A 27,694-nucleotide genomic window follows, 5' to 3' on the forward strand; every position below is an offset into this window, starting at 1 on the left:
GGGTAGCGAGCCCAGCCCCGCGGTGGATGTTGGGACGGGTCGCTAAGTTGTAAGGAGCGCGGAAGCTGCGCTTTTAGTGGCCCCCTTTTGCCTCACGAGATAAAGAAACCGAAAGCGGCGGCTGCTGCTTCGAAAGTTTGGGGCTCTTCTTCTGCCCAGCGACCGGGGAAATGAGTCGCATGGGGTAGAAAGAAGACTTAACGCGGGGCGTCCCGGCCAAGCGGGGAGGTGAGGAAGGGGAGGCGGGGGGGGGGTGTCTGTTATTGTGGGGGTTTGGGGGGAGGGGGCGGTCCCTGGCGGGTTACCTGACAGCTGGCGGAGTTCTCCCTCTGGTCCTCGGTGGCGATTTGACACCTGTTGGGACACAGAGGCCCCTGATTGGCTGGGATTGGGCGCTTGTTTTGCCCTGAGGGGCGTAGGGGCCCTTTGTCCTTTGAACTGGTTGCCCCACCTGGAACAGCTTTATCCGCCCTCAGTGAGAGGTGGGAGCCACCGGGTGGGGATGTCTCGGCCCTCATCCTCCTCCTGCCCCCCTTCTCCTTTGCCCCAGGTTGCTCCCCTTGGAACTACAGTGGTACCTCGGGTTACATACGCTTCAGGTTACATACGCTTCAGGTTGCAGACTCCGCTAACCCAGAAATTGTACCTCGGGTTAAGAACTTTGCTTCAGGATGAGAACAGAAATCGTGTTCTGGCGGCGCGGCGGCAGCAGGAGGCCCCATTAGCTAAAATGGTGCATCAGGTTAAGAACAATTTCAGGTTAAGAACAGACCTCCAGAACGAATCAAGTACTTAACCCGAGGTATCACTGTAACCAGAAGCGGCTCTTGAACTGCCACAGTGTCTCTTACAAAGCCGGTGTATACTGCCCTATATGTACCCGCAGGTCTCAGGATGAAATCGGAATATAAAACCACAAAGTACATAATCAAAATAGTTTAAACAACAACCCCATAACCTCCTCAACACATTTTAAAAGGGCATAGGATATCAATCAAATTGTTTCTTAGCATAAGAAAAAGCCCTGGTGAATCAGGGCCAAGGCCTGTCTACTTCAGCAACTTGTTGTCACAGTGGCGGTCCAGATGCTTATGGGAACCTGAAAGCAGGGCCTGAGTGCAACTTCACTCTCCCCTCCTGCTTATGGCAAATGAATAAACTAGGTTACCGCCACTGAATGCCTGACCCTGAGTGAGCAACTAGCTAGGCAGGCAGGTTGGAAGCAGGTTCATTGCAGTTTGTCCCCCATCAGCAGCATAAGTGTTCCTCCATCCAATTTTTTTGTTACACAAAAATCACATTTGTGAATGGAGGGGCATTTGTAGTCTCATAATGAATGTGTACACCCACACCCACACACCAATTTCACTTTATCTGTTAACTGGTGGTAAGTAGCAATTCTTTAGCAACTTCATAAATGCTCCTACCCCTCTGTATAAACTCTAGGCTGTTGGTCTTCAACTGGTGCCTTGGGACCCACTATCACCTGATGTAAGGTGGATGTCAACAGAAGTTTAATGCTTTTCAACTGAAGTTCTTATTCTTACTATATACTGGTTTTAGTAAATGTTGGGTTGTTTTTACTATGTATTGATGCAATTAAAAAAGTTATTTGTAAGCTCCTTTGAATCTTTTTAATCAATACAAGCGGGTAGAAATTCTATAATAAGGTGCATGGGGAGCAGATAATTTGTGGATTTTCTTTCTGAACTTGTCTGCTGCCTTACAATTTAGTGGGACAGGCATCAGAATTCAAATGTGATTTGCCAACATATTTTTTTCCAGGCTTGTCCTGAATAATAATTGTTGGAAACTGGCAATTCTTTGTTTTTACTGAAACACAGATTTAAGTCTGGAAATTAGATTGATACAGGAAAGAAGATCCACATAAGATTCCCTTCAGTATATATCCTACAGTAGCTGTGCTACATTGGGCTGTTGCTTGTGACAGGTCTGTTTCTATAGTGGTACCGTAGCTATGGAACTCTTCTATCATAAATGTAGCAGGGCACCTACATTTTTGAATAGAGTTCACTGCCAGATGAAGACATACCTCTTCATCAAGGCTTTTGGGTGCACTTGTTTTTGGTAACTGCCGTTCCTACACATTCTGGTACGGATTTTAGTTCTTCTTAATTTCTAATGTTGTGTTTTGCAGTTTTTTTAATGTAAACCATCCAAGGTCATTGGTGGTAAAGAGGAGTATAGAAACGAAATAAATAAGGCAGCCAGAACTAGCATTGACCTTGGCTGTAGCTTTTAGGATGGTAATATTTAAGAGCTTGCTCTTCTCTTCTCTCCTCTCTCCCATTCCTTTTTCCTCATGTGTTGTGTCTTTTTAGATTGTATGACTGAGGGCAGGGCCTGCCTTAGAACTGATTTTGTAAGCTGCTCTGAGAGTCTGTTTGCCTGAAAGGTGGGTATAAATGCTGTAAATAATAATAAATACTTGAGTAAATAAATCCTGGAATGTTCATAATTCAGAATGAATTCAGAATGCATCCCAACATATGATTTTAATTGCTTTTGACTTTATATTTTGCCTCACATGGAACTTCGAAACAGGTGTTTATTTTCATAATTGATCTGATCATTTTCAAACAATTAGCTGTGAACATAAGGCTGCCCAACAGGAAATGTCTGGGCTTCAAATGTTTTCCATAACTTATTGTATTAACATGCCTAGCTTTACACTTCTGCCAATTATAACAAAGAATATTTTGTCATTTAGAATAATTTTTAATAGGTATGACCAATCTCACCTGCATTTTCTTCTTTCTGCTTCTAGGTGCAGCCATGCAGGAAAGCATCCGATTTGCTTCATCGGGAGATGATGATGTTAAAATATGGGACGCTTCATCCATAACTGTAGTGGAACAGTTCAGTCCCCATTCTTCATCACACCCAGTTAGCTCTGTATGCTGGGGCAGCAACAGTATCCTTTGCCACTTCATGAGGCACAACATCTAGAGCTATAGCACTCATTGTTTGGTGGCAATTTTTAGTTTTGTCTCTGGGGCCAGTGAGCTGTGCTTTAATACAAACAAACAAGCCACAGATACATTTGCAGTGCTAATGAGATTTAATTGATATAATTAATGACCTATAGTAGCAGCATCTACATGGATTTTGGGCATCCACATTCATAAACTATCATCCGTTAAATAGCATCTGTGCTGTAACAACTGAAAGAATATGAATAATAAGTCAGCTCTGTTCTTTAAAATTCCAAATACCCCTGGCCTCCGGAGAGAGTGAACAAGCATATGTGAGAACAAATGTGCTCAAGAGCAAAAGCTGAATTTATCAGAGTATGGATATGGAATGCATTTCAAAGGTGTATGTTCCATTTGAATATACCTCGTTTACTTCTTACAGACTGCCTTGGCAATTTGGTTCAAAAACAGCTTAGTTTAAACCAGGGGTCAGCAAGGTTTATCTTGCCTGGGACGGATTGGTCCCGCGGAGATCCTTCTGTGGGCCGGATTGCATGCCCGCCTGCGTTTTTCTGCGTCTGTGCAGACGTGATGTGCACAGATGCGATTTTTGGCGCCGTGGAAGCGAGTCCCTGCGGCGTGCGGCGCCAGTTTTGTGCAGCATGAGAGTGGGCAGGGGCGGCTCGGGGGCCAGTAAAATGACCTCCGCAGGCCGCTTCTGGCCCATGGGCCTTAGGTTGCTGACCCCTGGTTTAAACTGTCTTCCTGCTTGTGATTTCTCTTGGATACAGATGGCTATAAATACCTCCCCTTGTGTTCCTCTTCATGCCTCTCCTCCAGGACACAGAGGAGGAACGGTTATATATCTGTACATATTCTCATTCTCAACCCCTAGAAGCAGCTGCCATTAGTGCTGCATTGTTTCTCTACTGTTCAAGGGAAAGACTGTGGTAGAACATGTGCTTTGTGTACAGAAGGTCCCAGGTTCAATCCCTGACTTCTCTAATAAGGAGGATTATGCAGTGCTTCCTGGGAGAAAAGCAAAGACAAACCTAGACAGCATCTTAAAAAGTAGAGACATCACCTTGCCAACAAAGGTCCGTATAGTAAAAGCTATGGTTTTCCCAGTAGCGATGTATGGAAGTGAGAGCTGGACCATAAAGAAGGCTGATCGCCGAAGAACTGATGCTTTTGAATCATGGTACTGGAGGAGACTCTTGAGAGTCCCATGGACTGCAAGAAGATCAAACCTCTCCATTCTTAAGGAAATCAGCCCTGAGTGCTCACTGGAAGGACAGATCGTGAAGCTGAGGCTCCAATACTTTGGCCACCTCATGAGAAGAGAAGACTCCCTGGAAAAGACCCTGATGTTGGGAAAGATGGAGGGCACAAGGAGAAGGGGGCGACAGAGGACGAGATGGTTGGATAGTGTCTTCGAAGCTACCAGCATGAGTTTGACCAAACTGCGGGAGGCAGTGGAAGACAGAAGTGCCTGGCGTGCTCTGGTCCATGGGGTCACGAAGATCGGACACGACTAAACGACTAAACAACTAAACAACAACATGCAGTGTCCTTACACAGTCTTTGTTCTTGAGGCAGTATGCATATTTGTTTCTTCTTTCCAGGAGGGATATAAGATGAGGAAATAAGCAGTGCCAGGGCTTTTTCTCCAGATGTGCTAGATATGGCCATGCTCTGTAATATGAGGGCCCCACCGCAACCCAGAGTCGTCTGCGACTGCACTTAATGGTCAGGGGTCCTTTACCTTTTTATGTGCAAGTGAAGCTGCATATCTCCAGAGGCTCCCCCCTTATTTTAGTTGGATGATGTTCCATTTTTGCAAATGCAGTTTCTTATTGTGGTTTTATAGCATTCCAAGTATAGATGAGCATGTGTGGTGCTTCATTTATGGGCATGTCATTGTGCCCATAGTGCTGTCCCACTGTTGCATGATCACAATATGTATATGAGCCACCAGTATACAAGTATACAGTATACAAGCCACCACATTTTTATATTGCCTCATTGCTTGAAACACTTTGGTGCTTGGATTACCTTTATTTTTTTTTTGAATTTTTATCCACTCCCCGCCCCCCCCCCCCCCCCGCCCCCGGAGCTCAAGGTGGTGTACGTTGTTCTCCACTTCCTTGTTTAATCCCCACAACAACCCTGTGAGGTGGGTTAGGCTGAGAGGCAGTGACTGGCCTAAGGTCACCCAGTGAGCTTCATGGCTGAGTGGGGATTTGAACCTGAGTCTCCAGGTCATAGTCCAACACCCTATAACCACCACACCACACTGGCTGTCATGTCTTAACCCTAAGGAATTCTTTTTATTTTCTTTAACCAAGAACAGAGTGAGGAATCATTTCCCTCCTGGGCAGAGCCCCAGAGGAACTGGGGCTGAAGTCTATGCATTAGCCAGTTTACTTAATGCAGTATCATTTCATTGATTAGGCATTTGGCAGGAGACTGCAAAAAAGTACTGTTTTCTGGGTGGTTTATTGGATTGGTTATTTATGGTTCTGTTTGCTTTTTAGAAAATATATGCTATGCCTACAGTGTCATTTATATTTTATTTGACCTCTTTTATCCTCCAAACCGTTAGATTTCTTTAGATTGTGAGCCCTTTGGGAACAGAGCTGTTGACATTTAGAAAATGCTGTAAGCCGTTCTGAACCTATTTACCAGATGAGGATATACATCTAATAGAAACAAAAGCTTAGTTCAGCTAAAAGTTACCCCAAATGATAAGAAATCAAGTGATTTCACTTGCATGTGTGAACCAGCTCTTAGTAATGTTCATACAAAATACCTGATTCCAGTAGTTCATTGTAGCTAAATGTCCCCTGCTTCCTAGGTAGGGATAGTGAGTTTTCATACCAGCTACTCCATTCTTTTCTGTATCATAGGCATCTTTCTGACCATGCACATTTGATTGGGTGCATCTTAGAAGATGCTTGCTTGGATGTTTGATGGAGCCTTACCTGCCATGTTTATCATTAGAATGATGTCAGGGGATAGTGCAGATGGGGCTATATACAGGCAAGCACAAGAATGGTTTGCTTGGATAATGCTTCACTTTCTTATTCATTCACAACATGTTTCTGTTTGTAAGAAGGTAGGTTTTGGATGTTGCAGTAAATTTAGCAGTGTAATTTCTACTGAAAAAGAATTCAGTAAAAAATACCCTCTTGATTGTAATTTGGTGTAACTTATGTCAATACTGTATTTTAAAACTGTTGTATCTTGACCTGGGACCGTATAGTGAAAGGCATGTAAGAAAACCAATAATGATAACTGAAGTGTTAATTTTTCTAGGTCTTGAATTTTCCTTGAGTTGACAACTGTCATACAAAGGAAAATCTCCCAGAATAAATAGTATCATTGAGAAGGGACACTAGTACATACCATTTTTGATAAGTCTGTGTTCTGTGTCAGGGAGTCTTGTGCTTTTCCAGAGCTGTCACCCAATGACTTTGATCTTCTTGCTTCTCCCCCCGCCCTGCAGTGTGTAGGTGCCATTCAGCACAGCAGAAGCTGCTTTGAATTCATCTGTTCCTCTAATTGCTGAAGGCTTTAGTTACTTCGGGATGTCTGAGCCATTAAGTAGATCTTGTTGGCTGTTCAGGATCAACGGTACAGCAGCTTGTCATCCTGTGTTGAGTTAGACAAGCTTCAGCGCATGGAAAGCAATGTACTAATGTAGTATGGCGCTAAGTAAGGAAATCTCCTTAGACGTTTTCTGTTTTGCTTAAAAGTGACAGCTAAATGTTAAGAGATGAAAGTTACCTTGTACACACCTGAAGTAGTGGGCTGCAGAAGATCGTAGGAATATAGAAGGTTTTTGTTCTTTTCTAAAGGCCGTACCTTTCATTGAGAAGCCACCTTGACACATTGTTTGCGACAATTGTTTAAAATAAAGGATTGGTAATACCTGAAAATCTTAAGCAGTTTAACTGTTTATAATGCAATTTGTGTTGCTGCAGAATGGGGCAGGTGTAAGTAAAGGAGCCCATATCACTTCTTTGTGGGCAAGGGAGTATTCTAAAGCACACCTGTTAGCTCAAGCAGATGATGGCTTGTAATAAACAGAGAAGCAAAAAACAACAATACCACAGCCCTGTACAGATTTCAGCTGGCAAGTTTTATATGGAGGAATTCCATCCTGACTTCAACAGTGGCAGTCAGTGTGATACTGAAACTTAGGGGTATTTATCTGCTTTGGTTTTATTGCACTTGTCTAGTGTTTGTTTGAAGTGGGTGGATGTAAGTGAAGGGGGAGGTGTTAGAAATAAACATTCTCTACATCAACAGGCTGCTGTTCAGGTTCTGGCTTAATGTCTTGATGTAATTTTGTGGAAAGTGTACTCAGTTGAGTGTTAATATCTTGGGCTGAAGATCTGGAGATATCAGATGCCCAATCTGTGGTTGGCAGTTCCACTGCTTAGCATTAACACAGCTAACTTTAGAATGCATTGGATCACTACTTTTTGCAAACACATTTTTTTTATCACAAAAATACTAGCAGCAAATACTGCTTTGAAATGGGGATAGAATTTGTGGGCAAGTAGAACAAACTGGACATGGAATAAGTTGCACTTCTCTGTTGGAGGAGTATTTTTTAAATCATAAACTTGTGTTAAATGGATGCAACATGGAGTTAATCTCTTGAAAGGACAAATCCTCTCAAAACTGGAATATTTTCCCATATCTGCTTTCTTTTCTTCATTAAACAAAACTGCATAGTATATAAAAACTAACAAAGACACTTGAATCAACAGTTTTCTGTTTTGAATTTTATGCTAGCATATGTTGTTTAAGGGGCTTGGATTAATACTTTCCCCTTTTCAGCTACTATATAAACTTTGTGCTATGTTCCATGACACCTGATTCAGATAATTTTCTGGTCACTGCTTCTGCTGCTGGTGATAAAATAGTGATTTCAAATGGTAAAGGTAAACCAGTTCCACTCTTTGAGCTAGCTGAAGGGGTAAGTAAAACAGACTTGTTTCTTCGGAGCCATAGAGTGTGACTTTTCGCATGTTTACTTGGAAGCAAGTCCCATTGTGTTCAGCAGATAAGTGCACCTTTACCTTGGAGTAAACCCCATTGAACACAATGGGATTGACAGAATAGACACAGATAGGATTTACAGTGACTTCATCTATTCCCTCTTTCAAAATAACAGATTTTTAAAAAAATGTACGTAGTTATACATAAGTATATATCTGGAGCACAGGGTGATCCTGAAAAAAAAATACTTCAAAAGGTCCCATTGTCTTAATGGAGAATGCTTCCAGTTGAAAAACAAGCCATATTGCCTACTGCCTCTGTGGCTTTAATTGACACTTGTGCGAGCCAAGGAGTTGTACCAAACGTACATGACACAGTCCTCGGCCAGAGCATTTGTGCATGTAATTTGTATACAGTATTATAATGAGCTACTCAAATTTAAAATTGAGTAAAGTTGACATTCCTCTGTGTATGCTTCAATTTGGAATGCTAACCCCACAAGTACAGTGTTAAAACTAATGGGGTTAAAAGGATGCTCAACTCTGTTGTTTACTGAGTTCACTGTGCCTTGCATTTTGTTCCATCTGACTTCCTGATTTCCAAAGTCTAACTGACTTTGGTACATGTCATTTTACTCCCCTTGTAGGCTGCTGAGCGTATATGTTCATTGACCAAATTGCAGTGCAATTTTATAAGTTCACATTGCTAACTTGCAAGCGGGTTACATGTTGTCTGAACAAAATCTGGAAATTAATAAAAAGGGAAAATAGTATTTCAGGTATTCACTGGGGCTGGGCTGGAAACTGGGAAGAAATTGGAAGTGAGAGAATTTTATTTGCCATTCTAAAAAGAATATAGCTTGCTAACAACTTTGAGTGAGTACCACAGAGGCTGGCTTTGTTTGGATGCAACTCTAAAGCAGGGGTGACTAATCTGTGACTCTCCAGATGTTGTTGCACTCCCAATTCTCAGCAGCCTGAGCCATCATTGCCAATGGTGAGAGATGATGGAAGTTGTAATCCAGAGGACCACAAGACAGCACTCCTGTTCTAAACCATGCTTTAGCGCAGGCATAGGCAAACTCAGCCCTCCAGGTGTTTTGGAACTACAACTCCCATCATCCCTAGCTAACAGGACCAGTGGTCAGGGATGGTGGGAATTGTAGTCCCAAAACATCTGGAGGGCCGAGTTTGCCTATGCCTGCTTTAGCATTATACGGAGGAGCTGCAGTGAACATTGGCTCTTGAGTTCCCCCTAGGCTCTTTTCCAGCATGACGAAGAGGAGGATTTTTGTGTTTCATATTAATTTCCTTTTAACTTGTCTGCTGAACCTAAACAAATTGTGGCTAATCTCACTTATGCTTAGTTGAAACAAGCCAGCCTTATAGCTTAGCCACAGTTTGTCTGGCTTTGGACATCATGGATAGTTGCAGTCAATCTAAAATGGAAGTGAAAGATACTAAATTCCACACAGCTGTACCAGAGAGGGATTACAAGAGGCTCATTGTACCTGTTTCTCATAAAGTTAAATCACTGTTTAGTGTTGTGTCTGAATAAGGTGATATGGTGTGCATAAAATGTATTTGTATTGATTGGCTTTTGTTAGCTGTATTGCAGCTACTTTAATGAAACCCAGACATGCATTAATGAACATGGCTGCGAGTCTTGAGAGAGATCTTTTGATACATTGCTGAACATAAATTTCTGTTCTCGGCCCATTATTAACAACAGAACATTCCTGCCCTCTGGTTTGTGGTGACATAGGGCCTTAGACTGATAAAATGCTCTCTCTAAGCTTTAAATAAGCAATCAACACTCTCACCAGTGTTCTTCAGATCGTTATGTTAGTTGTGATCTTTTTTGTCACATGTACAATGATCTCAGTTTTATACAAAAGTTTTTAAAAGGTGCCTATATGCAAACATGGGCTTTCAATCCAAGGAGCTTTGTATCAATGTGAAAAACTTGGAAGACAGTTTGAAATGTGCAGAGGAAGGAGGGAGTGAGTGAGTGATGCCTCAACACTGTTTAGTATTGGCTAAGAGTCGATATATACTACCTCAGGCAAGCAACCTGCCGCTTCTTTGACTGGCCGCACCAAATTCCCCACGCCCTTCCACCCCAAAGTAGCATACATTCTTAAATGAGCAAGCAGACAAGTAACTGCATATTAATTCTCACGATGCTTAAGTCCGTGTTCCAACATCTTGCCAATACTTGCTCACCCTTGGGGATAAAGAAAATCATAAAAGGAATATTGTAGAATCTGTTTTTTATGTATGTTAGCTTTTGGAGCATGCTGTTTGCAAATTACATGCAAGCTAAACAGGGTGAATTCCTCTTTTCCACTTTCCCCTAATTTCATTTTCTCTACCTGTATTTGATGAAGAGTATTTGCCCTTTTACCTCTTGATTAATATTCACATGATCAACAGTCATGGGGAGAGTTGGGTCACCCCCAGCCACTTGCTCTGCCACATATTCAGGGTTCTGAATTGCACAGGGCACCTTTTCATGTATTGCAGGCTCACAGCTTCAGGCATTTCCCTCCAGCGCATGGAGGTCAGCAAGGCTGGGTGATAGGAAGGAGTCACAGTAAGGGAGTCTAGAAGGCATGGCCCTGCTGTACCCTTCAGTAGTATCAATCACATAAGGGGCAACAAGAAACAGGGCTATAGAGTGCTCTATATTTCATTGACTTGCACAACAAAACTTCATTGAGGCACTCAATCCTGAACATAATATGAATCCCACAGAGGGAAGAGTGGGTCTGTACTCACTGGCCTCGCTGCCTCTGTTTCATCCCCATCACAGAATGTCTGAATTGGAGACCCTGCCCGACATTCAAAGCCTCCTCACATACTTTAGAACCCTGCCAAATTAAACAGCCAGATAAGAATATTGGTTTTAATGGACCTTGATTGCCAACTCAGGTTGAATACAGAGTGCCCATTTCTTGAATGGGAGGCAGAGGCTTCTGCTGGAGGAAATGGGAAGTGGTTTTTCTAGATTCCCATTGTCATGCCCACTTCCACATTCTTCCAGAGGGTCTCGCAACATTCTGGACTGATTTTTTGGAGACTGCAGGGGAAAAGATGAATTGGTGAAATCGCTTCCTCAATACTGTACCTTTCTCTGGGTTTGGTTAGGGATTCCATGAGTAGAACTATACACATGTAACAACAACAACACCAACAACAACAACAACAACAACAACAACAACAACAACAACAAATCCTACTTTACTGCAAGGGCCCCTAAATGATACTATGTTTCCCCCTTTTTATTCCCTCCCTAACCAGGCAAAACAAACCTGTATAAGTTTGAGTTCTAATTCAATGTATATTGCAAGTGGAGGTGCGGATAGCACTGTTAACATATGGGATTTAAAGTTCAGAAAACTTCACCGAGCTCTTAAGGTAAGACAAAACACTTCCTGTTTTATCTATTTGTCTATTAAATATGACTCTGAAAAAATACCCCCCCCCTCAAAACAAACCCTCTAGCTTTGGGTTCTGATCTTTAAAGCCCAAATTTCAACTCAAATTTTTAATTCCTATCACCATAGGTGTCTGTGCTAGCAGCAGGCTTTGTGGACTGTGTTGCTATATAAGGAATATTTTCAAGCTGTCATTTTATTACATTGTATCTCTGAATGATTATTTGAGTCTTCAGAAACCATTTTTATGTGAAGTTGGCAATGAGTGTCGGGGCTGAGCACTCCACTCCCTCCACTTCTCTTGCCCCTCGTGTTGTGTGCTGCCTTCAGTGCGAAGCTCCTTGCTTGTATTAAGCCAGTCTTCTGTTGTGTTTGAAATGGGGAACTCTGGCTTCGTACCGGTTAACAAACCTGAATGTGTTTTTCTACAGTTTTCTGTTTTTTTAATCAGTTAATCCTTTTAATCTGTTGATAATCCCTGTATACCTATGCCACCATAATTATGGAATTTAGTTTCAATGCTAATTTTAGGATTTCTAGCTTTATAGTTGCCAAATGGCAATAAAGCTCCTCTTAAATAACTAGCTTTTATCTGAAAACATAATGCTTTGACATTTATATGTATGCAAATGTAGGATTATCTGGAAGACTGACAGTTCTTAGGTAAATAGCTGAACAAAAATTGTATGTGTTGGAGAAACAGTTGATGTAACTGTGCTATATTGGAATAGCATTTTGTATATACTGAATCCGGGAAACATTTGAATACATGAACTCTATATGAATGAATGTCTTCTACGGATACATTATTATTAAAAACACTACTTCTATCACTGTAGAACAGGGGTAGGCAGATGGTAGATTAGATCTCTGGGTGATTTTTGGCTTGATCATATGGGAGAAGGTGATCCTTCAGATAGTGGCCTCAAACTGTTTAGCTATTGCAAGTTTGAATACTCTACCATGTGAAGGAGTTGCATGTTAGGAGGAACATTAGATTAGGCTAGGCTTGCCTGATGTGCTGGCTTTTCATTGCCAGAGTTGTCAGTCTGTTGGATTTCATACCTGACCCGCAGCAGAGGGTCCCAGGGCAGGTGGCAACAATATAGAAATGCTAGATTAAAATCAATTGAAACAATTCAATTCTTGATGTGGAGGATTCATTTGTGGGATTAGCCCATCTTCCCATTGTTCAAAGTTGTGCCTTTCCCCCTTAGATGTGCAGGTCAGGGTCTTAGTCCTGCTGGGTCTTTTAATTTTTGATACCAACCTTTGGAGATTGAGCCAGTTACAAATCTAAATATGAACTTTTTAACTGATAGGCTTCTGGAATAGAATATAACCAAACACATGGAAGTTAGCTGGGTCCATTGTCAGCTGCTGCTTTGTGAAGCCCTAAAAGTGTGAGAGAGACAAAGCTGGATTATGCCGTGTGGCTTGAATACTTTTATTACTTTAAATCTGACAGAACAAGAGAGGTTAAAAGGATAACTACCTTTTGTAAAAACAAGAAAACCAATTGCAACTGGCTAATATTTGCATTTTCTTATCTTCTTTAGGATCACAGAGATGAAATAACTTCTGTAACATTTAATTGGAATGATTGCTATATTGCTTCGGGGTCTATGAGTGGTGAAATTATCCTGCATAGTCTTACTACGAATTTATCCAGCACTCCATTTGGCTTTGGCAGCAGTCAGGTAAAGTGTCTGTGGAATGTGGTTCCAATGGTTCAGCTGCAGTGTGTCATACAAGTGATGGTTGGGTCTAACCATTTGCAATTAGATTTATAATTAATTGTCTCTCCACCAGGTAATTGTTCTGCACCCCCAATAACTTCCATACTTGGGCTGCAATCCTATGCACCCTTACCTGGTAGTAAGTCACGTTGAATACAGTGAACCCCCCCCCCCCGAGTAACAATGCATAGCATTTGGCTGTTGGCATTTCAGGAAGCCCATGCTAAACTTGTGTATTGAACTTGAGCTGCACAACCCCACCCCCCAACCTTCCAGTTCTGCAGTATACTGTACAAGCAGTTCCTCTATCCCTGACATAGCACCTTTGTCCATGCTACACAGTAGCTTGCTGTGGAACTGGGTCTTTTTATGTGGCACAACCTCTTGATCATCTTCTGCACATCTGATTGAACTTATGTGTCATGGCAAAATGGGTTATCGGAGTCGGGATAGACTTGCAAGTCCTTGCAAGGAAATAGGACTTTAAGGGTGAAACCTTTACAGTGGTGCCTCGCAAGACGAAATTAATCCGTTCCGTGAGTCTCTTCGTCTAGCGGTTTTTTCGTCTTGTGAAGCAACCCTATTAGCGGATTAGCGCTATTAGCGGTTTAGTGGCTTAGCGGCTATTAAAGGCTTAGCGGCTTAGCGGCTAAAAGGCTATTAGCGGCTTAGCGGCTTAGAAAAGGGGGGGGGGGAGCGAAAAAAATCGCAAGGCTCGCAAGACGTTTTTGTCTTGCGAAGCAAGCCATTGGGAAATTCGTCTTGCGAAGCAACTCAAAAACGGAAAACCCTTTCGTCTAGCGGGTTTTTCGTCTTGTGAGGCATTCGTCTTGCGGGGCACCACTGTACTCCTATTCTTGATTTTTAAAATAAATAAGTAAATAAATTTACTTATATCCTGTTCTTTCCCATTGGTTCAGAACAGCTTATAGCAGTGTTAATATCTGAGATTTTAAAACTCTAACTATTAATGTGAACATGGGCCTGGTTGCATTTCTCCTTGCTGTCTCCTTGAATAGTTTTATTGCTGGCACAGCTTGTTCATAGCCACATTTCAGTGCTGATGTTGAAAAGCTATAACAAATTTTTTTTTAATGAATGTGCTTGGGTTTTCTTATTAGAATTTCTAGCAGGTTAGACAAGTTAAGTGTCACACATACTGAGGGTTGCAAATGGTAGCACTGTATTCATTGGAAGCAAAAGCCAAGTTTTCAAAAGCTCTGTTTTTGATTCATTGTTATCATCCATCAGTTATATTGATGCAAACTTCTTCTTAATAGTCAGTTTGCTCTTTTTTAAAAAGCCACCTCGTTGCAGAGCTAATAAAGTTGTCATAGCTGTGCTTTATGTGTGGCTTATTTGGGAAACTCTCTCTGACAGTTATTGATGGACAACGTGCTGTGGGTTAAAGACCAAAGCAATGAAAGCAGGGTGGTGGTGGTGGTGGAGGAGGAGGATCTGAGCTGCAGTGATAAGATGCTGAAAATCTTACAGCTGAGTTGCATTGACTGTTATTCCCTGCTATTTACTTTGCCATTTGTAGCTTTACACTACATGCTGCTGAGGAAAGATTGGGTTGCTCTTTAAACCTTGAGGAATATTAATGTAAAATATAGGGAGCAATGTAATTTACAGTGAAGTCGGATAGGTTTATGGTAGAATATCAAAACAGGGTTTAAATATTGCCTATTACATAAACCATATAGCACTAATGAAAACAATGCAATCCTTTATTTGTATGGGATAATGTTAGAAGCATTAAAATATCTCATTTCTTTCTGACTACCACCTATTTATACATTTCTTTTCCTGAGTGAGTTATTTTACTTAACTGTCATGCGGGACAAAAGGAAGAGAGAGGCAAATGGAAGCAGTGGGTTTGGGAAGAGACATCAAGTGGGTGGCTTAATTTTTTCCTGCAACCTGGGTGCTTTCCTCTTGCCCCTAATCCAAGAGAGAGGGCATGTTCTAAATATTGTTTAAACAGACTTCTTAAACAGGCATTTTCTTTTTCTCACATCTATTTTGGAAGTTTAAATACCTGATAGTCATCACCTGGCTTGGTTGGTACATGTTTCTTTGTTAGTCTTTCATGGGGATGGAGAGAAGCTGCAGCAGATTCTTCAAAGATACATATTTTCCTAGCTGCAAAGACCACGTCAAAGGGGCTTGTGGGAGAGGAGTGAGGAAAGGCAAATAAAAGTTTTCTTATTATTGCCTATATGCCTGTGCCTTTTTCGTGTTGCATTGTTTTAAAATGTATATTCAGAGCATGCTAAAAGCCTAATACATTAAGGAACCCATAATGATTGTTTTTGAAAGTAGATTGTCATGGAGTTGAAATTAGGACAGTTATTTAAAGTCTTAACAGTAACAAAGAATGCACTCAACTTAAAGCCCATTATTCCATCAATTTCAGGTCTAAAGTATCTTGTTGAATCACAGCTCCACTCTTGAAAACTCTTAATGGTTGAGACTTAAAAAGCTTGGCACTTTGTCAGGATTCAAGTTTCTATTGTTACTGCAAAAATGCCGAGCTTGGAAAAGTTGTTAAATTTTAATTGCATGTCACTCCAGTGAGGCCTAGATGGCAGACTTGCTGACTAAACATCTGAAATGGCTGTTCTTGTAATAAAGATGTATCAGTGCTGATGCTCACTTAAAGGGTTTCTAGGTGTTACTTTTTCTGTTTCTCACTACTAGATACCATGTCAAATTCAATCTCTTTTGTGGTGGGGAGCTGCACTGCATGAGCACTTCATAGAGTTGAATCAGAATTGGGGGCTGATTTTTTCATGAATACTTTTGTGCTCACCCCATTTTTATATATATTTTTATGACTGCTCCTGCTGCAAAGCAGTCACTCGCTGTTTTGTTATAATGTGCTGAAACTGCCACTGTACCACAAAAGGAGCAGCAGGGGTGTGCTGTTTTCCCCCTCCAATTCCCTGCTCCCCCAATAGATTAGGCTTTATTGCCAGATTTCACCTATGGTAACTGGGTATTAAGGATGGCAAAGACCTAAAAGTTCTGTAAGTAAGTGATGATACTGCTGCATTTGAAGGTAAGGCTAGTACTAGGATTCCAGTGGTGCAGCCTCTTGCCAACTAATTAGCAAAGAGGTTTTTTAAAAAATGTACACGTGCTGTAGTTTAAATATATGCATTGGCAAAGCATGCCATCACTTTTAACATATGCAAATGTGTTTTCTTTCTTTTTCAGCCCATTCGGCACTTGAAATATTCTACCTTTAAGAAAGCATTATTGGGTAGCGTTTCCGACAGTGGGGCTGTAACTCTGTGGGATGTCAATAGTCAAGCCCCATATCATAACTTTGAAAGTGCTCATAAAGCTCCGGCCTATGAAATCTGCTTTTCTCCCATCAGTGAGCTGCTATTTGTAACTGTAGGTCTGGATAAAAGAATCATTCTCTATGACACCACCAGTAAAAAGTATGTATACCTTTGTTAGAATATTATCTATTGACAGAATTCTGTGTGTTTTTCAGTGGTATAAAAAGGAATTTATGGCATACTATTATATATTTTGTGAAGCGCTGCTGATCAACAAACAAATAAAAATAAAGCCAGTCTACTGAGGCTTGATTTGGTCTCCTTTTAATTGACTGGGGCAACTGGAACATTTAGCATTTCTTCACAAAAATGGTTAGGTGTGGAACTTTTAACATGCCACAAGGTTTGGTTTTGTGAAAGTAATATCTGGAGTGTGTTTCTTAATGGTGGAAAGCAATTTGTGTGTGGTTGTCTTAGTTACTGAATTGCTTGTAGGAATATTAAAGCTGATGGAGTCCTTCTGCTTGACTTGAAAGCTTTCTTATTTTGTACACACACGTTTCATGAGAGGTGTCTAAAATTGAGACATTTTGACATTTTAATGGTTTTAGTTTGCAAAAGTCTCTTTATTGCATCTGCAGAGCCAATATATGAGCCACAGGGAAAATGCCAAAACCCACTGTTGAGCAATACCTTTAGTAGGACCAACCAAAGTTTGCAAAATAGGGAGCAAGCTCTCAATATCTTGAGAATTCTTCATTGGGCTGGATGTACTCATTGTGGGTATTCCTTCTGCCTTCCTTGGCCTGCCAGAGTTGGGCATCGAAAGCAGAGGGAGCCCTGAGTCCTCCAAAGAACAAGAGGACACTTGAAAGGGGGACAGCCCACAGGGAGCTGTTTGACACTGGCAGTTTCCTTCCTACCTACACACTTGAATTCTTGTCATTTTTGAGGAAAGGGGATATCCATTAGCAGCTGGGAATGTGTGTATCTGCTTGAAGAATGTAGTTTTATGTATTGTATTAACTTAATACAATACATAAAACTACAATACTTGGGAGATAAGCAGAACTAAAACTACAGTGTGGTATAATAGTGTTGGCTTTGGGTTTAAGTCTTAGCTTGGCAGTGAAGCCCACTGAGTAATATTGGGCCAGACACTACCTTTTAGTCTAACCTGGCCAACAGCTAAGTGAAGAGTTAATGAAAAAGAACTATTATTTTGGAAACTGTAAATAAAATTGTGGCTGTGCTTTCTCCCCCCCCCCCTTCTTGGGTGTTCAACATGTTTCTTCGTCACAAAAAAGGCAGCTGAAGACTTTAGTAGCAGAATCTCCTCTAACTGCAGTAGAATTCATGCCTGAAGGAACTTCCTTGGTGGTTGGATCTTCTCGTGGAAAGATATATCATTATGACCTAAGAAAACTGTCTGCACCTGTGAAATCAGTCAGTGCTCACAAAACCTCTGTGAAATGCATAACACTACAGTGCTCTAACAGCTTTTCAAGGGTAAATGTCTTGTGCTTTTAGTGTATAAGTGTAGGTTAAAACGGAAATAAAATGTGGCAAATTATGATCAATATATGCCAAAGCACACAAGATGGCATGTTTGTGCTAAGCCCTGTATCACTTTTCCATTGTAATTGTAGTTAGAATTGTATACAACTGACCCTTTTTTCAAAGCTTGATGGCTCTGTGTACTTAACACACATCTATTTGAGTGCTCTATTCCCCCTGGCTCCCAATACGGTGGACCCTCCAGCTATGAACTTAATTTGTTCCGGGGGTCCGTCCGCAACCTGAAAAGTCCATATCCGGAGGTGCTGCTTATGCGCATGCGCTCATGGTGAAACCCGGACATATACACTTCTGGGTTTGCAGCGTTCGCAACCCAAAGTTTACGTATCCAGTGGGATACGTAAGTAGAGGTATGACTGTATTATAAATGGTGTCTGCTATTTTTGGGAAGCAGCATTAGAAGAAAGTTGTAACTTAGTACTTGACTGTCCTTTTTCCCTGCAGAGTAAAGCACTTCTGACTAACTTATTTCTGTTTCAGTCTAGCCTTAAGTCATCCTTAACTAAGCAGGCCTGCAAAAGATCTGATGTCAAAACAACAAGCAATACTGGAGGGATTCAGAATGCTGGCATGATCAAAAACGTTACTCCTAACATGCCTGCCACGTTCCTGTCCCCATCCTTGCCAACAGCTGAAGTTAAAGGAGCTGATGCCATTCAGGATAAATCTGGTAAAAAAATGCCAGCACTTGTGAGAACCATGAAGGAGGGAAATACGAAAATACCAATTGTTGCCATTTTAATAATTGCTTAATTGATCCTTTATTTTATTTCTTGACTTATAGTATTTATTGGGTGGTATACATTTTGAAAAAACAAATTCTTAAAATATAAAAATGCAATGTAGAGAAAATTAAAACCAGGTTATAATAATATTGGAATAAATCCAGCAACAGAGAAAACAGGAGCACCAAAAGTCTAAAGCTGAGCTCCCCAGTGTGGTATATGTTGGTACATTCAGCCACCCTGTTTGGTGCCTGCAAAGGCCTCCTGCTCCTCCAAATGTTTAATTTTTTTTTGGGGGGTAGGGTTGTTTGGATCATGGCACCTGCTCTTTTGGTTTGTTTTGTTTGTTTTGGGGTTGGAGTGGGGAGATTTTAAACACTGCCAATTTTTCTTCTGTGAAAAAGGCATTTTGAAGTATCCACAATAGTGTTCTAGATCTCTAAAAAGTGCCCCCAGGCCCAAAATGTTGCAGACCAAAGTACTGAGAAAATAAGGTCTTCACCTGGTGCCAAAAAGAAGCTCAACACTGTGACCTGAGGTCCAGCGCCGAGGGCCTTCTGGCGGTTCCCTCAGTGCGAGAAGTGAAGTTACAGGGAACTAGGCAGAGGGCCTTGTTGGTAGTGGCACCCGCCCTGTGGAGTGCCTTCCCACCAGATGTCAAGGAAATAAACAACTATCTGACTTTTAGAAGACATCTGAAGGCAGCCCTGTTTATGGAAGTTGTTAATGTTTGAAGTTTTATTCTGTGTTTAATGTTCTGTTGGTAGCCGCCTAGAGTGGCTGGGGAAACTCAGCCAGATGGGCGGGGTATAAATAATACTATTATTATTATTATTATTATTATTATTATTATTATTATTATTTATTACCACCACCTATGTAGAGAATATTCCGCAACTGGGGCGCCAGTCATACTATTACTCTCCTTTATTTAAGATACTTACAGTAGCCACCCACTTCCTCTCATTTGGTGGGGTGCATTCAGAGAAGGGTCTCTTAGGGTCCAGGCAGGCATATATGGTTGGAGAAGATCATCTAAGCAACCTGGCTCCATTCCCATACCCAGGTATTGGCTCAGCACACCCACTGCCTCACCTGGATTAGTTGAAAAGGAAAGAGAAAACTGCATGTTGTACACCTGTTGGTGATGCCTCAGTCCTCACCTCTGGATTATCTATTTGAGTCATTTACTGTAGATGTTAAATAGCATGGGGATAAAATATCCCCGTGGAGCCCATAGCATAATTGGCAATGGGTACAGCAATATCCTGCCCCCTCTAGCACCCCTTTTTGGAATCAGCTATCCAGGTATCAGTAGAACCACTGTGAGACAGTATCTCCAACACTGAACCAGACAGCTTATTCAGAAGGACGCCATTGTTGATAACACTGAAAGCCACTGAGGGGGCCAAGAGGACCAGGGTTATACTCTTCCTAGCCTTCTCTTGGCAGAGTTCATCCCAAAGGGCACCCAGAATACAGACTTGGAAAGCTCAAGCCAAGTGTTCATTCATCGTTGCTAGCAGTTGACTTAATTTTTTTTCCAGACCACTGCACAAGTGACTGAAATAAAGATGAAGAACGTGATTCTAGATCTTAACTATTTTATAAAAACATTAAAAAATATCTGTATGTTGTGATCCTTTTCGGTACATATAAAACATTCAATTAAGCGTGATGCTTTCTCACTAAGCTCAAGCTGACAGCTTAATCTGTCTTGATGAATGGAGTTCATACCTGTTCACCTCCTTGTGGAAATGTGAGTGGGAGTTCTGTCAAGCACTTTGGGTGCCAAATTGAAGTAAAGCTATCTTTATTGCTAGGTAATGCTAGCATTAAAGCTTAAGGCGGAATCCTCTTATCGCAGTTTTGGAGGATAGGGTGCTGCTGAGTAATTTTATTGTCCACACAGTTAATGTGATAAGACAACAGGTTTTGTTGTACCTTAGTGTGTTTGCTAGACCTGTTGTCAGAGGCTTATTGATAATGGCAGTAGCTTTTACTTCCTTCCAAATCCTTGACATCTTCCCTCAGAACCAAATTCTATTGGTTCCTATGGGACTTGTTTCCACTTAATTTATTGACAGCCTTCTGCCTTTTTAAAGCTTCTTTTAGGGTGCTTAAATACCCCGGCTGAACTATATTGAACTTGCCTTGTTCTTCCTGTAGGACTCTTCTATGCATAAACATTTATGTTGCTTATGGAACTAGAAAGTGCTGGTGTCTAATAGATTTTGTGAAGAAAGCTTAATTTGTCATTTAAAATGACTCTCTTATTCAGGAAAATGGATGTGTTCCTCTTCTAGGATTCCCACGCAGCTGCAGTTTGGATGTAATTCCTTCCAAAGAAATTGATCATGGGAATACTTCTAATCCAGCTGATGATTTGGGGAGAAATAGTTTAGGTGACTTGTTCTCTCCACTTCGAGATGGTAAGTTGACATTGGAAAAAGAGTGTATCGACACATGTGCTGGAAAGGACTCCATCCTATTACATCCCGCAGTTAAGACCCTTAATGCTTGCAGTCATGCCCATCCTATATAGAGCATATGCTATTAAAATAAAATAAAATAAAATAAAATATTATAGCCAAATTAAGAAGGTGCCTCTTTAGATAGTGGTCAGTCATAATCCCCGAACCATGCCTACTGTATTAAAAACTTAAGCAGTACTGTTTGAACAAAAGATCAGGTAGAGCTGTTACTCAGATTCTACCTGTATAGGATTTCCCTCCCTTTTTACAGTCAGTATTTATTGCTTTGTCCTATAGATGTTGCAGTTTGTAAAACAAGTGAAGATGTTCCCGGAAAGAGTGATGGTAAGCACTTACTCTAGTACATTTTTAGTATCTCTTGAGGGTCCAGCCTGACACTAAATTGGTTTAATGCTACAGGAAATGAGAATAAGTAGCAATAAATGAAGGTAAGTAAAAACAAACTGGGGCGTGGGGTGTAATATTTGCTACACTGTGCATGCTAAACCTGTGTTCAGGAAACCTTCTTGGTTCAAACAGTACAAATCTATAATCCTTTAAAATATAAAGTGGTATGGAAATGAAATGAATAAAATAATAAAAAATACACAAGTGTGTGACTTTGCTTTTCATTCTAGGTATGGATTTTCAACCTTACCTTTCCAGTCTGGATTTTCTCTCCCAGTTCAGCACTGCATTGCCTGTAAGAAAAAATCCAGTAGGATCTGGCCCACAAGTAATGCATTCTAGTCCACTTAATATATTTGTTGGCTCTCCTATCAAAGAGGATGATGAGAATCCAGATGTTGAGGCTCAGAAAACTAATCATGGAAGACAAGAGTCCAGAGAACATTTCAAGCAGGTAATGCTGTAATTCTAATTGCCTGTGACTTGAGCTGTCCGCCTTGCATTTTTGTTTGCTGTTTCTGCTTTTTGCTGCGTAGAAACATGCACATGTTGGATAGTGGTGCCTTCTAGGCCTGGGCTGTTTGCTTCCTAATCATAGTCATGAGATTAGGAGCACCGTAATGCATGCAAATCCACCCCTTTCAGTTTTGGGGTGTTAGGAGAGGGATAGTGCTTCTGGCAGGGGACACGTCATGCTTCTTCTGGGGTAGTTTATCTACCTTTGGTCTCCACTCTGCACTTAGCTCTCCCCTGTGACTCCTAGAAGCTGCAGCTTGGGGTGGATTGAGATAATAAGCTTTCTCCCATCTTTTGTTGTTGCTAGATAGTGCTGATTTTGATTGTCCCAAAGGGCCCAGCACATGACTGAGTGTACTACTTATCAGGCAAGAAATGTTTATATTTGTGGGGCTGTGTTGGCTTTCACATTTATTTTTCCCCTTCTGTACAAAGTTGAGTTCCTCCAGCTCTGAGTTTACAAATATGAATACCTCCCCGTTGGCCAACATAATCAGGAGTCCTGATCCCCGAGAGAGGCTTATTAAGAACCTTCAGGCACAACTGACCTATGAATCGCCAGTGAACGGTCCTACCTCAGCAAGTAGGTCTAAATCTCACCTTTCTGTTATGGAACATAATCAACTGGCTAATGGCATCCTGGGTGAATGTAATGGGAGTGCAACAGTCTCTAAATATTTTTTTATATATAAAATTTATGATGTACTACTGAATAAAAATGTAGCATAATCTAATGTTTCTGTCTTTGTGCGCATGGTGTACTCTGCCAATTAGTTTGCGTAATTTTCCCGGGAATGGTCTTCAATCACTCCAGCACTTCAATCACATTTCCAGTCATGCGCCTGCTTTTAAATTCTTAAATCCCAGCACTTATGAACAGTCAAGAATTTACATTTTCATTTCATAAATATAGGTGGTGATTAGAAATAATTTAACTTGTGTGCTGTGGTGCGCCTGTCTTGCCTGTTTATATAGTAGTTGTCTGTATCTTTTTGGGTCCCCTTTTCTTGCCCCAAGTTAAAATGAAATGCTCATACTTTACTTTGCATAGCTTCAAAGATAACTTCTTCGGTTACTGCTGGAGTTGCCAATTCGCTATCGGAAAAAATAGCAGACACTCTTGGGAGCAGCAGATTGAATGCACCTTTATCATCCGTTCAAATTCATTTCATTCAGAATATGATACAAGAAACTCTGGATAACTTCAGGTAAGTTGAGTTGTATCGACACTTTGACTATAGTTATCAGTTTATAAAGCCTGAGCAAAATAATAACTTTAGCGGAGCCCGACAACAAGATGTTGCAGTGTATCTCTGGAGTGTGTGGGTTACTTGTGGCTGAGGGTGTGTGTGTGAAGAAACAGAAGATACATCAAAGACACTAATCTCAGCTCTAGCTTGGGTCTGTCTTAAGGAACATCGTCTTTATTTATGAATATTTAAATGTGTGTCCAGTTCCCATGCAAGTCAGTAGAGCATGAGCTTCATGCAGTCAAGTACTAGATTTGGCCAGGGATGAGATTTGAGAGGATAAGGTGACCTTTGCTGCAACCTGAGAGGTATGGGAGAATTTTGGCAGACTCTGAACCAGCCTCTCCCTTCCTCTGACCTGCAGTATTAACTCTGGGCTGCATTGCAAGCCTGCCTCAAATATGCTGTTTTGACAACAACCCTGTGGTGAATATGAATGCTCCAAATTACTGGCTTCATTCTTCATAGTCTGTTGGGTCTCGTGGGCCTCTGCAACTCAGACTTAAAAAAGAAAAGGTTAGCAGGGTGCTATAAAATTGGCTGGCATTTCAGCATCAAATCAGAAATAGATCAGTTTAATATACCTACCAAATATACACTTCAGCATTCTTTCTGCCCCAGGAAAGCTAATTGTCTTTGAGTGGTTTTAAGAAAGCAGTGGGGTTAGCTCTGGATTGTGTCTTAAGTGCTTCTCTTGTCATTGTGACGTTCTATGACATCACTGTATCTTTTCTTAGCCTTGTTACTTGTTTATGAGCAAAAAACCCCACCACATTTCAGTGTGTTATTGTAGTACAACTCAATCAGGACATAATCAAACTTCTGTATGAATTAATTCAAGAAGTTGGTAAGTTAATTCACAAAGCCCCTGGAGTGTGCTGCTCTTGCACATTTTAAACAGCCAGAAAATGGTTTAGATTCTCTTCATCTTGAGTAAATACAATCTGCCCCAGAGCAACAGTTTACAGGTGCATCTGTAGGCACATATCATGAAGCTTTTATTGTAAATGAAGAATGTTTGTTGGAATCTGTTCCAATGTGCATCTGGAGCAATTACATTTTCCCAATTTATAATAAAATAAATTTTATGGCAAAAAACACTCAGTGTGTTTCATTTCCTGGAATCTGAAATAGTACATTTTCAGTATTGGTTGACTAATACTACTTGGGTTGTCATCAGATTTCTCCTTTTTTGTTCTTATTACTAGCCTTGTTTAGCCTTTGCTTATAGCAGAGCATTCTGCTTGCACCTGGTGTTGTGAAACTGGCCATTGCCTCTTGGCTAGAAGGAGTGACTTGTAAAAAAAAGCAGAGGGAGGAGGGGGTTCTAGTACTTTGTCCTTGACTTCCAAAGTTTGTCTCTCTTCCATTTACCATAGTCTATAGCAAACAGAAAGGGATGCAGGTGGCGCTGTGGTCTAAACCACTGAGCCTCTTGGGCTTGCCGATCAGAAGGTCAGCGGTTTGAATCCCCACGACTCTCGGTCCCAGCTCCTGCCAACCTAGCAGTTCAAAAACACGCTAAAAAGTGCAAGTAGATAGATAGTTACCTCTCCGGCAGAAAGGTAAACGGCATTTCTGTGTGCTGCTCTGGTTTTGGTGTTCCGTTGCACCAGAAGCGGCTTAGTCATGCTGGCCACATGACCCAGAAAAACTATCTGCATACAAACGCCGGCTCCCTTGGCCTGTAAAGCAAGATGAGCGCCGTAACCCCAGCGTCGTTTGTGACTGGACGTAATTGTCAGGGGTCCTTTACCTTTTTACAGAAAAAAGAGTCTATGGCATTACTGAGTGGTAATCCAAAACCCTTGATCTGTTATGCTGGAAGGCATTTAAGTTGATGGTGCCCCTCTGCCTAACCATGGAGGTTCCGTGTGCTCCCTTGTAATTTGTGGGTGGATGGAAGTTACTACTGGCAGCTGGTGCATATCTCTGAAATGGGGTGTTTCGAGGCAGGGTGGGAGTGGAGCTGAGCTACTCAAGAATCTACTGGCTATTAAGCCAGTCTAGCTACTGGCAGGCTGTGGCACTGAGTCCAGTATGGCCCTCTCTGCTGCAGCAAACCATAGCTGCTGCATCAAAAATAATAAAATATCAGATATTTCAATTGTGCCCTTAACCTTAGATGATTAGATGACCCTTGGGGTCACTTTGAACTCTATAATTCTGTGACCCTATGACTCATTAAGAACCCAGTACAGTGGTACCTTCGGTTACAGACGCTTCAGGTTACAGGCTCCGCTAACCCGGAAGTAGTACCTTTGGTTAAGAACTTTACTTCAGGATGAGAACAGAAATGGCGCAGTGGAGGTGCAGCGGCAGCAGGAGGCCCCACTAGCTAAAGCGATACCTCAGGTTAAGAACAGTTTCAGGTTAAGAAAGGACCTCCAGAACGAATTAAGTTCTTAACCCGTGGTACCACTGTACTGGAAATTAATTGCTGCGAAGGTGCTATGCTTTCCCTAATGTCATCTTAGTTCTTGTGGGCTCCAATAAAGATATGCATTATCGTTGAATTTAGATGTTTAGTCTTGTCCTGAAAATCACCTTTAATTTAAGAACCAAAGAGAAATGGGTAAACTTGCGAACAGGAATTGAAGGTGCATGGTATTTGTTCCTTCAGGGAAGCCTGCCATCGTGACATTGTGAATTTGCAAGTGGAGATGATCAAACAATTTCATGTGCAGCTGGTATGTATAAAATATATACAGAAATGTGCAGGTGTTTTAAAAGCATTTCAGCTGAAAACCCTACTCTGGATTGCTTGTTCATTTTAAGATCCTAGAAAGAGCAATGAGATTATTGAGAACCTCGGTTTGCTAGGTTTGGAATACTATAATTTTTGCTAAGTGACACTGCAAACTAACTCGCAATCTGTTCTTTCTTAAAAGCTGGGCACAGAATAGTACTGTCTGATGAGTGTAATATCACATATTTGGGGTGGAAGGGAAACTAGATTGCTTTGCTGAGAAAGTAGTGCTTGAGACAGACTTCCTACATTCTCGGTGATTGTCTTCAAATTTTCAAAGGGGATGGATGGGTGGATATCTTTCTGTGGAAAAATTACAGTGGCCCAGTTTGGATGTCACAATAAGCCATAGTGTGAAAAATGATTGTTTACCATGTACACTGCTCAGTTGCACCCACCCTTTGCCAATGTGAGACACAAACCAGAGAATGTTCCTTCTTGTAGTTTGGAGAGAGAGAACCCATGAGCACTTGTTCACATGTAATGCTAAGCCAGCCACTCTGTGTGGTTTTGCAAGGGGGGGGGGGAGGAACAAGGTGGGTGCATTTGAGTAGCGTATATGAGCATACTGCTCAATCACAGTAAACCAGAGTTTATTTCAGCCTGTGGCTTGCTATGGCATGTGAACTGGGGCCAATATCTTCTGACCACCTTGATTCCAACATTAGTATTCTATATAAAAATGCATAGTCGGGTTTGGAAATCTGTTTCTCTAGTAATGCAATGTTCTGTTCTTTTCCCCTCTAGAATGAAATGCATGCCTTACTTGAAAGATATTCTGTAAACGACGGCTTAGTAGCTGAAATTGAGAGATTACGTGAGGAAAATAAAAGATTGCAAGCCCACTTCTAAAAAGTCCGTGTTCATGCAAGGAAAATGAGTTGAATTTTTTTTTATTGTGCTATGGCACACTGATGTCATATGTCTGACACTTAAGTAGTATGTGTAAACTCAGTGTTTTTTCCAGCACTAAAGAACCTTATTTTAAAATAGAAAAGGCAATAGTTAACTGATTAATACAAAAATATGCACTAATAATGTTTATATCAAAGGGTTTTTATGGAAAACTTGAAATACATTGGTTATAAAGAGAGGCTTAACAAGAGTATTAATCAATTTTAGCTATAAACAAAAGTGCCTTTTTATAAAGGGAAACTAAATAGGAAATGTATTTTGTATAAGAATTGCTTTGTTCTGATAAATTTATTATGCATTTCAGGGTTTTTTTTTTGCAATGAAGACTTCTATGACAATGTCTTGGTTTTGTTTCCTTTGGCTAGAAAAAACATAAATGTTTCACATGCAGTTTTTATTGTATATGCTCTTTTGCTACTGACTTTTTCCTATAAATGTTACTTTGTAGGTGTAGGATGCAATCTTAGATTTTTGTTACAACTGAGTTGCATATTTACATAATTTAATGGCATACTGATAATTTGTTCCGACTGAATAAACAATTTGTGAAGTTGCATAAACATGCTTGACTAATACCAGTCCTCTGTTTCTGACTTCCAGCTTGGTCCTCAAGCTCTCTTTTTAGCACTGGTCCAGTGCAGTCCTAAGAGTCATAAGAA

At 41.0% G+C, this 27,694-nt stretch overlaps 1 protein-coding gene across 1 annotated transcript; it reads left to right on the top strand.

Annotated features, from left to right (window-relative positions):
* NEDD1 (NEDD1 gamma-tubulin ring complex targeting factor) lies at positions 1-27,595 on the top strand. Its single transcript, XM_028746186.2, has 16 exons — positions 1-228; positions 2,343-2,416; positions 2,789-2,935; positions 7,832-7,926; positions 11,252-11,368; positions 12,948-13,088; positions 16,350-16,579; positions 17,728-17,929; positions 18,479-18,668; positions 21,030-21,155; positions 21,495-21,542; positions 21,836-22,059; positions 22,557-22,704; positions 23,173-23,329; positions 25,995-26,061; positions 26,868-27,595. Exons 3-16 carry the CDS (start codon positions 2,797-2,799, stop codon positions 26,970-26,972), a joined length of 1,989 nt encoding a protein of 662 aa, XP_028602019.2. The 5' UTR covers positions 1-228; positions 2,343-2,416; positions 2,789-2,796; the 3' UTR covers positions 26,973-27,595.
* Positions 27,596-27,694: the final 99 nt, after the last annotated feature.

This window comes from Podarcis muralis, chromosome 10 (assembly GCF_964188315.1).
Source record: "Podarcis muralis chromosome 10, rPodMur119.hap1.1, whole genome shotgun sequence".
Classification (NCBI taxonomy): domain Eukaryota; kingdom Metazoa; phylum Chordata; class Lepidosauria; order Squamata; family Lacertidae; genus Podarcis; species Podarcis muralis.